Raw genomic sequence first — 17,873 nt, forward strand, 5'->3', positions numbered from 1 at the left:
TGCTCATGCAGGAGTAAGCCCATTTGCTTAGCATTGAATACACACACTTGTACTGTGCATGGCAACAAAAATGTCTGTATGCTTATCTGACACTTACACCCTGTTATGCTTGTAGATGGGCAATGGGGGAGGGAAGGGGCGTGCAAACGTAGCACGAATACGGTAAGGGTGTGTTCATGTAATTGCACACTGAGGAAGACCTGCCCAGGAAAACAACAGGCTTGTCACTTACCATAGCACACACTGGTGCCTGGGTGCTGGTGCACATACTCACTGGTGCCTGGGTGCTGGTGTACATCCTCACTTGTGCCTGGGTGCTGGTGTACATTTTTATACCAAAATCAACACCACAGCATGAGGCTGGTTTTGGGAACAAAATGAATACACGGAGAGGCTCGCTTACCTCTACTTTACACTCATTATACTGGCTTTCACCAATTTTGTGGCATTGTGAATTTGAATGCATGTTTCCCAGGGAAAATACCTTACATAAATATATTACTTATAATAACATTAAGATGCAATGTATTAATTTTTTTTTTTACCACTCCAAAGTGTTAAAGACCTTGACATTATGAAAATCTGTTCTATCCCCAGCTCCTCCTAAACTATTCCTCTCATTATTGTGGTTGTGTTCCCCTAATATTCCTCTTTATTATTACTATTTATTTATGTAACGCATCACACTACCCAGCACTGTAAAGAGAATGTTTTCTATTCCTCAGACTGAGGCCCCTAATTGGCATTGTTTGTAAGCAAGCAAAAAGGAAATGGGCATGGCCACGCCTTACAGGGGCATACCTCATGGCATGCCCCATCTCTCTGCATGCCAGCAGAGCAGATCGCAGAGCTCAGCCAGGCTTTCAGGCAGCCAGACTGGCCCATCAGCCCTTCTGGCATTTGCCAAAAGTGCCAGATGGCCAGTCGGGCCTTAGTGGAGCTGAACGCTGACTGTCGGGTACAGACTGCTGTTTTTGTATTCTGGTATTTGATTATATGTTTTGATTTATCAGGCAAAAATAAAAAACATAAAAAAAAAAAAAAAAAGATCCCTATCTACTGGGAATTATTAGTTCTTTTTATAGTCAGTCCAACAGGATGAAGCTGCAGATGTGTTAAGCGGTTCAGTTCCAGAAATGATGATTGCTATTGGATGTGCCTCCTTAGCCCTTCAACCATTTCTAGTAGCCTAGGCCGGATAAAGGGCCACATGGGTCTGAAAGTGATGAAGGGCCTATTATGAGAAGCAGAAGAGCTGTGACCAGTGCATTGTGGGAGTGGCCAGTGCCGTGTTGGTGTGACCAGTGCTGTGTGGGAGTGGCCAGTGCCATGTGGGAATTTACACCCCTACACTATCAGCCATAATGTATAAGAAATTTAATAATTTTCTGAGGAAAATAGAAATACAATTTCAATACTTTTTATGGTCAACTATGTGGCCAGCTGGGTGGCTGGTCATCATAATGATGATGGGCCTATTTTTATGTGGAGGCCTGGGGCTGTAGTCCCATCTACCCCACTGTTAATCTGGACCTGCTAGTGGCATCTATGGAAGGACCCAGATGCTGACCGACAGCACCGAAAGGTCTACATATAATATAGTTCTTGTGGCTGAACATTGGGCTCTATGTGGAGGCCATGACAATGGCAGGCATGGGACTTTACTGTAGATGATGAGTTGGGGCTGTAAAATTGGCTTTTGTCAGTATGTGGCAGACATGATGCATTATGTATAAGCTGGACATATGGCTAATGAACAGTTGGGTTTTCTATGCACAATATTTTTTTTAAAAAATTCAATACTCTGCATGTTAAGTGTTTACCATTTTTAGTGTACAGAGCTCAACAATAACTTTCAAAGGCTGTACAAAATGAATTTCATTGCACTTAAGTTTCTAAGTACATAACAGTGCATTAACTCAGGAAGCAATTTCCACCATCAGAAACTTCTTTTTAAACACAGTAGAGTGTATATGCAATAAAAGACCACATTGAATGCAAAAGCAGAATAAGAAAAACAACAAAAACTTTATTTTAACGGAAATTTGAATTTCATATTTTTTGTTACCGTTTAAGAGCAAGGTTTCCTCTTGAAGGATTTATAATGTTTTTAAAACCTTTTTATTAAAAATAGGAGTGTCATAAATGCGATATCGGTAAAAGTAATAATAACAATTACAACTAAAGTTAAAAAGTCTCTTGGTTTACCAAACCGAATATTGTCATATGTTCCATAATATATGTTATTTGATTTTTTGGTGGTCTTCAAGCCACAAAAACTACATATTTGTAGATGATCCCTAGTACAGATAATATGGAAAAAAATTCCAGCAATAAAAGAATAGCATATTTTGTTTGGGAAGCACAGTCGTGGAAAAAAAACGTTTAAAAAAAAGCAAGCATATGTTTCTTGGGGGAAAAAAAATTGTCCAGTTATTTCACATTCACCACAAAAATACAAAGTTCCAGTTATTTACTACATAACATATCTATGTACATATTTGCCACAATGTAATTATTAGTATTCAAAAACATTTGAGATGAAAATATGGAAGAGTTCTAGAGCTATTGTTGATCTATATTACAAATGAAAATAAAACACATGCCCCCTTATATTGGTTCATTTTACTCCAATGCTTAGAGCTAATAAGAAGAGGACACCAATGAGTTATCATTATAGTGGCAATAAAAAAAAAAGGAAACCCGAAAAAGCGGAACAAAAATATTAAAATATGATATTGCACTTTACAAAAGAATTTGTACATTTAAAAAAAAATCTATTTTTTTTAGATTACTTACAAAATACCAAAATATCTTAGAAATTATATTCCTGTCTGTCTTGTACATTTTTTTTTACATTTAAAAGACCACACTAGAAATTGCATTCAGTTCTGTTATTTTGGCTTTGTGTTCACTTTACCACTTTAGATATTTCAGCTACTGCATAAAAACATCCCATCTGGAGGATTTCTTTTGTTTTTTTTATATCAGTTGTCTGCAGCAGTTTGATATGATAAAAGCGTGCTTGATCATTGTTTTGGTCACCTTTGTACTCCGTAGAACATGATCACACACGAAGCTCTTAATCACAGAGCTAAACTGTGCAAGAAATAACAATGCTACTTTCCAACATTCTGACAGAAAAACTGGGGCAAAAATGGCCACCCCCTCATGCCATGTCCCAATCCGCTTAATCTTGCCTTATCGTGATTACATCTCTTATATAGACTATATCCATCTTTACCATAGAAATTCAGAATGACCCGCTAAGAAAAAAACGGGACTGTCTAGCATTATATGATGGATAAGTATTTAGAGTTAATAGATTAGTCCAATCAGAATCCAGCTGGTCTGCATTTCACTAAGAAAAGTGATAAAAAAATAAATATGTTCCAGTTTGACTTGACAGTAAGTTGTCTTCTTTTCCCTGGTGTAAAATGGACTGAGCCTGGAATTCTCTGTTGACTAATTACAAGTTCTTGGAAATGTCTCTGATAAGGCAGGGACTGCAATAGAACAGACCTCTGTTCCGTACATTGATTCCTTCCCATCAGGCATCTGTTTGGCTTCAGACTAGATCTCGGTCAGTGTGATCTTGAAGCCTTGTTCCACCATGCTTTCCACGTTTAATATGAACGTGTCCTCATTGGAGTAATGCTCAATGATGTTATCATCCATATTAACTAAGATGCTAGAAAATGTATGAAAAGAATTTGTTACATGCACTGAATTGCTGCGACTAATAAAACTTAAATTAAATTAGCTTATTCACACAGTAGATCAGGGTTTCCCAAACACGTTCCTCAAGGTACCGTAACAGGCCAGGTTTTAAGGGTATCCATGCTTGAGGACAGATGGTTAGATCAAACTTACTGAGGTACTAATTAAGTCACCTGTGCATATGCATGGATAGCCTTAATACCTGGACTGTTAGGGTGCCTTGAGGGCCGGGTTTGGTAAACACTGCAGTACACATGTGAATTGTAACATTCTGTATCATACCAATTAGCCTACGCTAACCAGGTCCTCGAGAGATACTAAAGGCGCATATCCACTACCTGATATAAATGAATGATAACGACATAGTTATCGTTCAATCGTTCATTAATCGTAATGTGAAAATGCCGGCAACGACTAGCTGGTCGTTGTTGGCATCTGTCATGGCTTGAACCCGCTGTCCAACCTGACGATATTGTCAGATTGTGCAGGTTCGGGGATGAAGGAGAGTGGCCACACTGAACGATATATCGTTCAGTGTGGGCTCAATGTCCACTGCACAATATAATGAGCGATTGAACAAAAACAATGTCGTTATCGTTCAATCGTTTATTAGTCGTGTAGTGGATATGCGGCATAACAGGTCATGTTTTCCAGACCACCTAGCTGGTGCACAGGTGTAGTCATTACTAACAGTCACATTTTCAAACATGTGGTGCATTCATTCCTAACGGATGCATTCTACAGATCCACAAGTGGCCTGGAAAACATGAACTGTTGGTAGCTCTCGAGGACCAGGGTTGGCTACCCCTGGCCTACATGATCAATAAAACATAGCAGTAAGGATAACGAATGGGGAAATTTAGGACATACTCTGCATTCCTACTTCTGTTTTTTACCATGCATTTGTTGAGCTTCCTCCAAACATTTTTTAAGCTCATAGTGCATTAAACTAAACTCAAACCCTTTGGGGTATAGTGCAGGTTTTTAGAAGTGGCGATGTTGCCCATAGCAACCAATCAGATTCTAGCTATTCTCTTCTAGAGGGTGCTAAAAAAATGTTAAGTAGAATCTGATTGGTCGCTATGGGCAACATCTCCACCTTAGTAAATATACCCCTTTGTCTCCTGACTGCACCAATCCTCCATTACACTGGAGCTGCCTTGGATGTATAGCATGTTGAAAAAAAACTTTAGTTAACCTCATTAGTGCTTAGTCAACTTCTCTTTGCCTTTAGGCCAGCAGGAGCCACTGACAGCAGAAAGGGCTCAGTTATGTTGCTAGTATATAATAACTGATCGGCTGAGTTCTCATGAATATTCCTACAAAAGGGCTGCCTCTACTTTGTGCAGTTGACTTTAGCTTTGTCCTTTCTGCAATTCCATTTGCTGGAATTTTTTTTTTTTTTATAATGAAAACATAAATTTTAATATAGAGTTATTGTAATAAACTCTAAGCTATTGCTAAGGATTAATAGGACAGTAGGAGAGAACCTGTGACAGTACTCCATTAATTTAGCTTTGAATATCTTAATTATTCAATAATTTGAAGTAAGAAAAAAAAATCCTGAGATGCTCAGTTCCCTGCAATAGAAGACCGTTAAATCACAAACCGCAGGGTCACTGTGATAACGTTGTTCTTCTATATTAATGATGTGGCTAAGCCCAGTCTAATGTCATGGGTTTACAGACTTCTAAAGCTCACAGGAAAGAAAGTCACATTATAAAGGAGATATTTCAGTTCGGAGTGACTCATTATTTATACGCTCAGCCCTGATATGGCCAAAATATTGCAGTACTGTATAAATATAGAGCCGTTGTTTGACAAACTGCTGTGCTCGGCTTTCCCTTAATGCATGAGTATCAGCAGCAAAATGAATATTTTTAACCCCAATAAAAAAAATCTTGCATTTATTTTAAAGTTAGTGTGTACTGTGAAAGTGCCAGGACTCGCCCTGGAATAAATTTCAACATTCTCTCAAGTTATATAAGTTCACTCCGTGGTCAATCTAAAAATTTGTGAATTGTTGCTACGGATGCAAAATATCCATCCATTTCCTACACACAATAGAGGCAGCCATTTTGTGGGGATAGGTATGAAATACCCGATGCCGGAAGACTGGCGGAATTAAGGTAATTATTACTAACCCTTTCCCCCCCTAACCCTCCCTTAGGGGTGCCTAACCCTAACCTCCTCCCCTAGTGCCTAACTCTAACCCCCCCCGTCCCCGCAGCCTAAACCTAACCCTCCCTGGGGGGTGCCTAACCCTAACCTCCCCCCGGGGGTGCCTAACCCTACCCCCCCGTTCCCCTAGCCTAACCTTACCCTCCCGGGGTGGTGCCTAACCCTAAATCCGCCCCCAGGAGCCCCTAACCTAACACTCCCCCCCCCGGCAGCTGTCCGCGCCCACCGCATCTTCGTTCAGTATGCCGGGCGGCAGGCTTCCGGTGTAGGGCTAATGATATAATGATAGGTGTCAGGATTTCGACACCTATCATTAGTCCCCTGTCGGGATTACACAGTCGGGAAGCCCGTGGTCAGCATTTCGACCATCGGCTTCCTGACTGCATACCATTTTGTGAACTGAACCAATGTAAATGAGAATGTGCTGTGACCATTCCATGAAGTACCTGAGTGTTGTCACTGGCTCCTAGGAAATGGACAGGCTACATTCCCAAGAATTTTGCTCAGTTCACAAAATTGATAACTCCACTTTGCACAGGCAGCATACTGTATGGGCAGTCCAGATAAATGTAATAAAATATAGATGGATAGCCCAGGAGTGGCTCTGAATTAGTGAAAATAAGTTGTCCTTTCTACTTTAGGTTTAATCGATATGTGATGGAATGGTCTTTGACTGTGATATATCAATAGTTTATGTATACATGCAAAATGGTGACAAAATAATCCTCGTCGTTTACCTGCCCAGCTCAAATCCCCCCCCTCGCATAGAAAAAAAAAACACCTTGGAAGGTAAGATTTGGGCAGATTCAATTAGCAGCAGGAGCCAGTGGAGCGGCTTTTGGCGGGTTCACATGATAGGTGTCCAGCAGCTGTTTTTTTCTCACAGCCCTCAGACGTGCGAGAAGACATCTTCTGTAACGGGCTGATACGCCAGCAGCTTGCGGCTATTCCTTTGTATTTTACTTTGTAATGTTTTATTTTTACTGTTCCAATTTGGCATTCTTGTATTTGAAAATAAACATTTTATAGAAAGAAAAATAAAAAGACAAAATATGAAGATAATACGTTTGTCTAAAAAGGGAGAAACAAAGAGATATCTGTAAAATCTGAATTTGTATGCCATTTTATATATTTCTATCTATCTTACCCTTTTTTGCTTTTCTTATATATTTTCGCAATCTTCTCCACAGGTATACCATATTTGTCAGATATCTAGAATAAAAAAAAAAAATGAAATTAAGAAGATTTCCAGCATATCGCAGGTCACTTGGTGGCTGTGACCATAATTGCCTATGAACCAGCCATCAGGAACTGAGCTGGTGTCTCGGCAGATTTTAATAAGCAGGAGTCTGTGGCTCTATGCAACGAGCTATAGCTATGTGTTTATTAATGACACTGTGCTGCCATCTACCTGCAGTATAACAATATATATTCTGCAGTGTAGACCAACCAAATGGTGCAAGATACTATTTAAGAATGCCAATGTGCATCAGTATCTGTATATCTGGAGCAGTTGGAAAGCTCCAATCATTATATTTTGATATAATGCAGATGAACTTTCCTACAATTTGTAACATACCTGTAATGAAACAACGGTTCATTATATAATTTATACTTATAGTATTTATATAAAAGCAAGTATAGTACAGCAAAATAGTAATTAGCTGAAGTAAAAACAGAAATAGAAAAAAAAAAAAGAATGCCCTCTACTGCCCCAACGCAGTATAGACAACACTCACCCTTTTGCTGTCTTAGGGCCTGATTCAGAGCTGAACGCTCTGACCAGAGCGCTCGCTCTGAATCAGGGCCATCCCAGCTAAATTTGGAGCGGCCTCCTGGCCGCTCGCATAGCTGTGGGTGACCACCCACAGCTTATGTGAGCGGCCAAAAAGATGGTCGCGATGGTCAAAGACCATCGCGACCATCGGGCTTGCGACGAGACACTGCTGTAGGGTCTCGCTTCCGCAAGCCCAGGAGTGATTTTGGCTCTATCAGAGCCAAAATCACTCCCACTGACATCATTACTGATGTCAGTGGGGCCGGACTCCGACGGTAGGCGTTCCCATGAACGCCTCCGTCTGGCAGTCACGCCCCCGGCACGCCCACCAAAGGGGGCGTGCTGTCAATCAACATCGAAAGCACGCCCCCTTTGGTGTGAGACCCGGAGCGATGGAGAGCCCGTCGCTATCCGGGTCTCGCGCATGCGCACGACGGAGCTCCCTCTGTCGTGCGCATGCGCAGTGGGACAACATCGACCCTTTTGCGAGCATCCTTTGCTCGCGAACGGGTCTGAATGACCCCCTTAAATTGTATAAAGGAGTTTGAGACTTGTTTCTTGTAGTTACAAGACCTACTTTGAAGTGTAGGCCGCAGAACTGAATACTGTCACCAGGAGGGATTACAGTAAAAATTATCTACAGTGTTCTATAAACAAGCTTAGAATGTCATAATGCTCTCCAGCTGCCATGGTACTACAAGATCCAACATGCCCTGTGAAGTTATGCAAAAGAGGGCAATGCATGCCTATCATACTTACAGCTTCCAAAAGCCCCTTCACTGTAGGATACTTTAACATTAGTGCATCAAATACTTCATCAGATTCTTTTCTCACATAAAGTAGCACTAAAAATAACAAGGTTGGAGAAAAAGGTTAAGTATTTAAAATATTAGATCAGAATAAAAACAATATACTTAAATACACGGCTGTTAACATGAATGTATCACTACTTAGAACACTCTGGAGCAAGTTCTAATAATTAAGAGAAATTTGGACAACAGGTTCTTCAGAGGATGTCCTAATCCAAGCCTGGCCGACTTGTGGTTTTCCAGCTGTTAAAAATACTACAAGTCCCGGCATGCCCTGCCACAGTTTGTTATTAGGGAATGCTAAAACTAAGGCAGGGCATGCTGGGAGAGCTACATGTTGGTCAAGCCTGCCCTAGCCATTTAAATAAAAAAAAATAAAAAAAATAAACTTTGAAAAGTGCTACAATTGCTAAGGCAACACTTTACTGAAGTCTTTAGGTACTACCTTCAGATATTATGGCCACCCCGATCATCGGATCCCACCCCATACAACTTTTGGTTGTGGGTCTTTTGAAGAACCTGGTATAATCGGGCAGGGCTGGCTCCAGGGCTAATAGCGCACTGTGCCGGCTGAGTGCTCTGTGCTCCTTATAGCAAGCGGCTGAAATGGGGGTGTGTGTGGCCTAATTACCATATAGGACACGCCTCCGTATGTGACTCAAAATAACGTCAGGCTGGGGGGAGCCTCACTAGCTGGGCTTCCCCCAGCCCTCTCACGGCACTGAATGCCGCGCGCATCATCCATTCAGACTCCGGGGTCCCCAACCACCCGATTTGGCCACCCGTGGGCCACTTCAGCCCATGGGTGGAACAGCGGGACAGTACTGTCCTGCTGAAATCGGGATGCTGGGGAAGGGTGCGACCTCTATGGGTGGCACCCCTGTTCGACCGCTCAGGTCGAACACCCCTAGAGCCAGCCCTGTAATCAGGAAGGATGTAATTCAGTATCCTGTCAGACCTGAAAAACAGCATTAGACGCCATACTGTATGCTGACTATCCATCTGGCATGTTACATTCTGCTACAGAGAATGCTGTTCTTTGATTGAAAACTGTTGTTGACCACAATGGAGGACACATCAAACAATTGTAGCACTCTTCAAGTGATTTATTTCACCACATTGCACCTGGAGACAAAATTTGTAACGAATAGCTTGATTCAATAAATGGCTCGTTCATCCTCAGAGGTACCCGTTCTCCAAATCTTTCTTCATTACAAGTCTTAGAACTAGAGTACCCTAATTGGGGATAAATGTATCAATACAGGTCTGTTGTAATAAAAGTAAGTGTTAGGGAGAAGTGAGGCATTTGAATTGTTTATTATTTGTTGCCTTGTCATAAAAGCATTTTTTTTGCAGTAATATACCATAATACAAGTAATAGTAATAATATAATGCGCCCATTGATAACTTTGCCTCTGTTCCCCATCCTATGTGAAACCTGCTTCTTCAAATTCAGTAGTGTGAAGCTTAACCTTATCTTCTTTTAAAAGGATTAAGATTGCATGCAGACAGCAATACATACTTTGTAATACAAGAGACTACATGTAATGGCATGACCCATGGGGGTAAGTGGACACCCCCAAATCACAGCCTGTGGGCGCCCATGCCTATAGGAAATTTTAATGGCTATTTTCTGAATTCTGGGATGAGATCCAGGCCAAACTGCAATATTTGTTTGTCAGAGTAACATACATCATACCCAGGCACTGGCTGGTATATGAGGACCAATAGGCAACTGCCTTCTAGGCCATTACTGGAATACACATGCTCCTGTGGTTTTTTTAATGTTATTATTTATAAATAAATTCACCTTTTTTGTTCCCTTCTTTCATGTGCTTTGGTGCAGGAGGACCAAATTCTTCGTCCACCGGGCGCAGCATTCTTTTCACCAAAACGCTGCTCCTGTGCAGAAACAGAAGATTATTTAGTTGTATTTGGCTGCAACCTCTAGAGGGCAGTGTTCTATTGTTTTTCTTACTATCCCAGTTCAGGAATCTCCACTGTCTGTAATCTCTCAGCAGTAAGAGTTCTACCTACATTCTACATTTGTAACAGCCAAAGCAAACAGGACACATTTTACATAATATTTCTAAGCAGGATTAAGTCAAGCTATTAGTGAGTTCTTCTTATTCAGGACATCCTCCAATACTCATTCTGCACTAATGTTTACCTTCATTTTGTAACCTTTACGTCTTCATTCCAATTTAAAAAATTGCACACAAGAAAAAAGGAGAGATAAGGACAGAGTTTATGTGATTTAAGGGAAAGGTTATCTGTGTTTGAGGCTTTTAAGTGATGGGCAAGAGGAGAGGACAGCAAACTGAAGGGGCTGTGTAAAGCTCGGTACACACTGAGATGATGTCTGCACGATATGTTGTTTCCGGCCGAATCGGAACGATATATTTCTCAGTGTGCACGGCCAATATACGCTCCCGCGGTCGTATGTGGTATTGTCCTGTCGGCCGTGCTGCATCTCCAACCGGATGATATCACATGTGGCCCCATTGCAGTTAATGAAGGGCAGAATGAGGGATAGTTCCGTCGTTCATGACCTCGTTCTGATGTGTTCCCAGGATCAGACTATCGGCTGGGTACACATCACTCAGTGTGTACACAGCTTAAGATGCATAAAAGACAGATTTTCTGATAAATATTTATGAAGTGCCTGCAGATGGTATAAAGAGCATGTAAATATAGTGTATTTGCGCCAGAGCATTATGTTCAGCATCTGTAGATTGTAAGCTTGCGAGCAGGGCCTTCCTACCTATATATCTGTCTGTTATTACCCAGTTTTGTTCTATTAATGTTTACAATTGTAAAGCGCAACGGAATATGCTGCGCTATATAAGAAACTGTTAATAAATAAATAAATATGCACCTGGTCTTCATCAACGTGCATTTGTAACTGCCCTCAAGCAGGTGCATGTGACTGCTCTCCCCCAGGTGCATGTAACTGCCCTCCCCCAGGTGCATGTAACTGCCCTCCAACAGGTGCATGTAACTGCCCTCCAACAGGTGCATGTAACTGCCCTCCAACAGGTGCATGTAACTGCCCTCCAACAGGTGCATGTAACTGCCCTCCAACAGGTGCATGTAACTGCCCACCAACAGGTGCATGTAACTGCCCTCCAACAGGTGCATGTAACTGCCCACCAACAGGTGCATGTAACTGCCCTCCAACAGGTGCATGTAACTGCCCTCCAACAGGTGCATGTAACTGCCCACCAACAGGTGCATGTAACTGCCCACCAACAGGTGCATGTAACTGCCCTCCAACAGGTGCATGTAACTGCCCTCCAACAGGTGCATGTAACTGCCCACCAACAGGTGCATGTAACTGCCCTCCAACAGGTGCATGTAACTGCCCTCCAACAGGTGCATGTAACTGCCCTCCAACAGGTGCATGTAACTGCCCTCCAACAGGTGCATGTAACTGCCCTCCAACAGGTGCATGTAACTGCCCTCCAACAGGTGCATGTAACTGCCCACCAACAGGTGCATGTAACTGCCCTCCAACAGGTGCATGTAACTGCCCTCCAACAGGTGCATGTAACTGCCCTCCAACAGGTGCATATAACTGCCCACCAACAGGTGTGTGCTCCTGTTGATCTGCATCAGTTGCATGTGTGTAAACACGCCTTTGTGGTACTTTGAAATTGAATACCTAAATTGCATGTTGCAGTACACGGGTGGCACTATACTGGTAAGTCCTTCATAAGTTGGTATAATGTGTCAGTAATAGCAGTGTTAGGGACCTGATGAAGCGGATGGATGTTCCGTGAAACACGTCACTTTTTTATGATGCACATCAGAGATTTAAAATATATGTCTAAAGTGCATTAAAAAATCATCTAGGTTACCTAACGTGGAAGCAGAGTGCATGAAGGAAGTCCCTACCATCTTGGAATAACAGCTGAGTTATCACATTTCAAGGCTTAGTACATCTCCCCCTGACTGTTGCTTGCACAATCACCATAGGACATCAGTGTGAGAATTGTCCAACACCTGTATATCATCTCGATACTGTGAGATTTTACCTTATTTTTTTAAATATAGCTGAAGTTTTTGCCCCTTAGAGAATTTCAAATGTTATTGCACTAGAAGGCGCCCTTGTTATATATATATATATATATATATATATATATACATATACATATACACATATGCACTGTATATATAATTAAAAACCCATCTCTCTCTGCTCCTCGTCCTCCCCCCTCTGTCCGTCTCACGCTCTTTCCACCTGTTCTCTCTCCTTCATCTCTCCCCATCTTGCTTTCTTTTATCTTACCCCTGTCTCCCTTTTTTCTCTGTCGCCCTCTCGCTCCTCTTTTGGCTCTACACCCCTCCCCTTTCACACCTCCTGTGCATTCAACTGCATGCGGGCGATATACAGGCCATGGGGTCCTCCTGCTCATTTAGGTCTGGGACCTACATCTCCCACTCTAGGGGCATAAAGGGCAGCCTGGTGGCAATGCCAGCATAAGAGCCTGGCATTGTCTCTATGGGCAATATAGCAGTGTTTTCATCATTAGTGGCACACATCAAACACGTTATTATTACCATTGTATAATCAGTCAGTCTGTGGCGAATCAAAAAATTATAGGCTGCACAACCAATGGCCAGTAATTAAGCTACATCCATCCTCCGGACATATTGCGTATGTTGTGACTGGTTCAATAAAAGGCTAAACCATTATTATAATTTATATTCTAGTCTTTATTGGTTTTACTTACCCTTCTATATCATCGTCTGTATTGTAGAAAACCTGTTTGAACAAATGAAAGAAAATAAAGACATTGTGTACATGAGATATATTGCAATTGGTTAATCAGAGATGGTTGTGTCATTTATCCTGATTTACTTAAATAAGAATATAATGAGGACTGATAAACAATCACCCTGAGTACTGTAAATAGATTAGCAGTAAAAAGAAAGTGACTCTTTACTAAGACAAATCGAATAACACAGAGAAACAATTAGTTTGAGGTAGACAAGAACAGAGAGATGATCTTTGTAGAGGACAGGAATATATTACAAATACTATTAATAAAATGTGCTATTCCAGAGAGATGGTTGTGTAGCAGCAAAATAGTTTGTATTGATCCTCGATCCGATTCATTACGAATCGTGGGTCTGCTGCGAAAATAGGCTAATGAATGTTATCGCAATGCCGTCGCACTGCCAGCATAAAGATGCCCACTCCCGCTAACTCACATCCCTAATACTTTGCTGTTCTGCATACACATTGGGAACATAGAGTACCATCGGCCCCTCACGCACAGTTACAGCAGCCCTGACCTTACTCAGATATTGCTAATCTCATCTCACGCAGTAAGTAATCAGCCTGCATATGCCGTAGCAATGGCTAATTTATGCACGCCCATGCAACAGCATTCAAACGGACAGGAACGCCTGCGATTCTCCGCACCCCCCCAAAACGCTGACTACCTGTCAACCACTCTGCGATAGCTTACCAAGCTCTGCGTGATCGCAATGCGATCGCAGTGTAGCCACTGCGCACTGCGATGCATGTGCAGTACGCAGCAATCGCCCGACTGCGTACGCTGTTGCAGTTGCGATCTGTAATTAATCAGGCCCCCTGACTGTAATTCAGAGTACACTATAGCTCACTGGTTGCTCAACAGTTAGTGGGAAGTCTTGTGCACAAGGGAGCCTGTACCTGTCCTGTTATCTCCAATTCATGATGGCGATAAACAGAACTAAATCATTGAAAAAAATGTTTTAATATTTAAAAAAAAAAAGCTTGTAAAAAGGTCTTAAAAAGGTTTTATTTTAGTTTTATGAGCTGTTAAAATAAAATGTGTCTGTTTTCAGAAAAGTCAGCTGTTAACTGTCATTTTTCAAACACAGCGAGGTATTCAATTAGGGGCGAAAAGCCGTCTTGGGCGATAAAGTTTTGCGAGTGACGTCATTTCGCCATGCGAAAAGTTTCCACTGTACTGAATTCCAGAGACTTTTTGCCGGTGCGGAAACTCAACTCAATGGAACCGGCGAAAAAGTTTCGCCTATGAATAGGTGTCGAAAAAAAGTGCAGAATTGGTGTTTTGGGGTGCAAACTTCGGAAAACCCCCTGCACTCTTGGGACAATCCTCCAAAAGGTAAACTGCGCCAAAAAAAAGTTTAAAAAATACTTTGGTTCACCCCAAAAAAGTACTTATTTTGGGGGTGAAAAAGTCCAAAGTTGGAGGACAAATTTAAAAACTAGCAAAATAGACCTCCAGGGGGGTTCCCAAGTATGCCCCAGGTGTTTTTAAGTTTGCAGGTGGTTTTACATTTATTAAAACTTCACTTTAGCAACTTTAAAATATGCTAGCACCCATTTTCATGTATCCCAGATTTGCTGAGACTACTTATTTTCTTCTAAAAAAAACTGCTAAATGCTATTCTTCACCACTTCTGCAAAGATGCTAATTAGCAGCTAGTGAGACATTTAAGTACCCCAAATACCTTCAGCAGGCCTATTCGGGGGTATCTATAGTAATCTCCAATGGGGGGTGTCAGGGTGATTTCCCCAACTCTGACAGCACTTTTCGCCTGTTTGCGTTTTGCCAGGTCCCATTTTCACAGATTTCTAATTGAATACGGGGGATAAGCGGGGACGAGCGCGATACATTTTCACATGGAAAACCAGCGATGTCGGCGAAAAGTACGGGACTTTTCACACCTAATTGAATATGCCCCACAGCCTGTAAAATGACAGAAACAGATTGGTTCGTACTTTATCTCTCTCCAACCTTTGATAAATCTCTCCCCCACAGTCACAATCCTGCCTTCTGTGATAAATAGCCCCCTGGGTCGGGTTCAGCAGCGTACGCAATAGCAATTACGGACACAGCGGAGAGATTGTTTGCTGGGAGTGGCCAGAAAAACGCAGACGAGCATGCCCATTTGAATGCTGTTTCATGGGCGTGCATAAATTAGACCTTGCGATCTCCTAAGCAGCTTGAGTACTCACTGCATTCGAAGAGTTTTGCAATTTCTGCGGCTGGTCAGACCTGCTGTAAATGTTGCATGACAGGCCGATGTGCGTCGATGGTACCAATGTATATGCAGAAAAGCGAGGTTGAACGGATATGAGAAAGCAGCAGTGGGCGTCCCCTTGCCGGCTGTGCTTGGGCAAGCATTAGCATATTTTCGCTGCTGCGTTTTGTACGAAATCCCAGCTGTGATCGCTATTGCGTATGTTGCTGAATCGGAATCAGTATGTAATACCGCCGGCTGCGGTTCTAATCCCGACAGCGGCACCCCGGCAAGGGTGAAAATCCTGATCGTTAATTAAGGTGAGTATCGCTAACCTTACTCCCCCCTAACCCTCCCTTAGGGGTGCCTTACCCTAACCTCCCCCCCAAGTGCCTAATCCTAACCCCCCTCTAAGTGCCTAAACCTAACCCTCACTTCCCCGCAGCCTAACCCTAAGTTTCCCAGGGGGGTGCCTAACCTTAACCTCCCCCCGGGGTTGCCTAACCCTAATCCCCCTTACCCTAGCCTAAACCTAACCCTCCCAGGGGGGTGCCTAACCCTAAGTCTCCCCGGGAGCCCTAGAACCAACCCCTCCCCCTCGCGGCTGTCTGCGCCCGGCTTACCTTTGTTCGGTATGCCAGGCATCGGGCTCCCGGAGTAGGTCTAATGACAGGCGTTGGGATTTCGACACCTGGCATTAGTGCCTTGCCAGGATTAGACAGTCGTGAAGCCGGCGGTCGGGATTTCGTCCGACGGCTTCCCGCTGAATGAGGCCCCCTGTCTTCATTGTGGAACTTAAGAAAAAAAAAAAAGGTTCTTCAAGCACACATTATTGGGCAAAGGCACCCAGATATTCACTTGAAATGTCTGTCATCTCACAGCTAGTGCAGTAATTGAGGTCCTCAGCACACTGAAAAGAGCATTTTGCCTATTGTGCTTGGCAAATGCAGTTAATCATTTAATAATTCATAAAATATGTTTTGAGAAATAAATATTCCTTTTGTTGGGGCCAAAAAGCTCCATATGATGATGATCTGACAGCTATAATGCAAATACAAATAGAAATAACCATTCCAAGTCCTTCGAACATGAAGTCTGAGAATACCTGTCCTGTCCTCTGTAAGTTTCCGAAATGAACGTCTGGAATGAAGAGCACAGGCTGCGAGTCCAGGTCCGTCATTGTTTTGAAGAAGGTGATGTCACTTTTCTTCTGCAGTGGAACCGCTAACAACTTTCCCTCCGATGCTACATACAATACAACAGAATCAGCACACTCAAATGGGTTGTTTCTTTCATCTCATTTGTAGGTCATTATATCACACTTTCAAAAATAGGGAATAAACAAGCCCCACTCTCTTTCAGATAAACCCCACTCGCTTCAGTGCAAGCCTCACCCTTTACGAGGTCTGCAAATCAGGACTATCCTGTCAAAATTGGGACAGCCTGGAGGCAAGTTATGATTTGACTTTCTTTTAGCCATGAGTAAATGAACAGTTAATGCTGACCACATTTATTTGGCCAAAATAATGAAGTGCACGTTGATTCAATCAAAACTGTTAAGATAGATATCAGTAATACTAAATGTACTCAGCAGATTACCATATATTGGTTATTGTCCGGCTAGTGGCGTGAGATGAAACAGATGAACAGCTAACCAATGGGGTGCTTCAGGTTAGGACAGAATTGCAAAGCTGCATGCAGGCAGCTTTGCAATTCCGTCCTTGCTAATATGTAAATGCGTAAATGCAGCAGGAGGTGGTCTATGACACCCCCTGCTGCATTTGCGATCCCAGCACTGAGACCGAGGTTGTAGGCTGGGATCACCATCAAGACCATTGGTCGCGATGTTGGATGGCACTGGGTGCTGGCCAGGTGAGCAAGAATCTGCTTACACAGGCTGACCGGCTTGCGAGGCCAGGAAACTGAGTCCGTGGATGCAGCCCCTGGCCTTGCCAACCCGGAAAACAGGGCTGACACACACCCCTGCACCGGTCCTTAAATGCCTCTGCCTGTCAATCAGCGAAATTGCCCTTACATGCAATGCTGAATCAGCCCCCAAGTATACGAAGTCTGTCTAAAAAGTGCAGTTAATGGTCTGATATATCTGTATGCAATGCTTGCAACAAGGCCGCTCATGCGTGCTGACATGCATGGATATGTCCTGACCTGCCCCCAGTCGGGGTTTTCCCGAGGCCACCACCGCACTGCCATTGCATTAATTTCAACAGAGGTGTCCCACGCAGTGTGCGTCGAACAGCAATGGAGCAACACCACAACATTAACTTCTGCTTCAAATTGGGTAAATCGGCGACAGAGACACACAGATGATCTCATTCAGAGTCGGTTGTTGCAGCCGCACGGTCGTACGCCACCGATGTTCGCTAAACTGCGCATGCGTAAAG

At 42.8% G+C, this 17,873-nt stretch overlaps 1 protein-coding gene across 1 annotated transcript in view; it reads right to left on the reverse strand.

Annotated features, from left to right (window-relative positions):
- Nucleotides 1–1,863: 1,863 nt before the first annotated feature.
- GRHL2 (grainyhead like transcription factor 2) overlaps nucleotides 1,864–17,873 on the reverse strand; it is a 139,383-nt gene continuing 123,373 nt past the window's right edge. The window contains exons 11-16 of the mRNA XM_088442670.1: nucleotides 16,577–16,716; nucleotides 13,224–13,255; nucleotides 10,298–10,389; nucleotides 8,438–8,523; nucleotides 7,049–7,113; nucleotides 1,864–3,691 (exon numbers count right to left, since the gene is read on the reverse strand). Of these exons, the coding sequence (XP_088298796.1) occupies nucleotides 3,574–3,691; nucleotides 7,049–7,113; nucleotides 8,438–8,523; nucleotides 10,298–10,389; nucleotides 13,224–13,255; nucleotides 16,577–16,716 (533 nt within the window). The 3' untranslated portion in view covers nucleotides 1,864–3,573. The remainder of the gene's footprint in view (nucleotides 3,692–7,048; nucleotides 7,114–8,437; nucleotides 8,524–10,297; nucleotides 10,390–13,223; nucleotides 13,256–16,576; nucleotides 16,717–17,873) is intronic.

The sequence above is a fragment of the Taudactylus pleione genome, unplaced genomic scaffold (assembly GCF_031769625.1).
Source record: "Taudactylus pleione unplaced genomic scaffold, aTauple2 ptg000314l, whole genome shotgun sequence".
Lineage (NCBI taxonomy): Eukaryota > Metazoa > Chordata > Amphibia > Anura > Myobatrachidae > Taudactylus > Taudactylus pleione.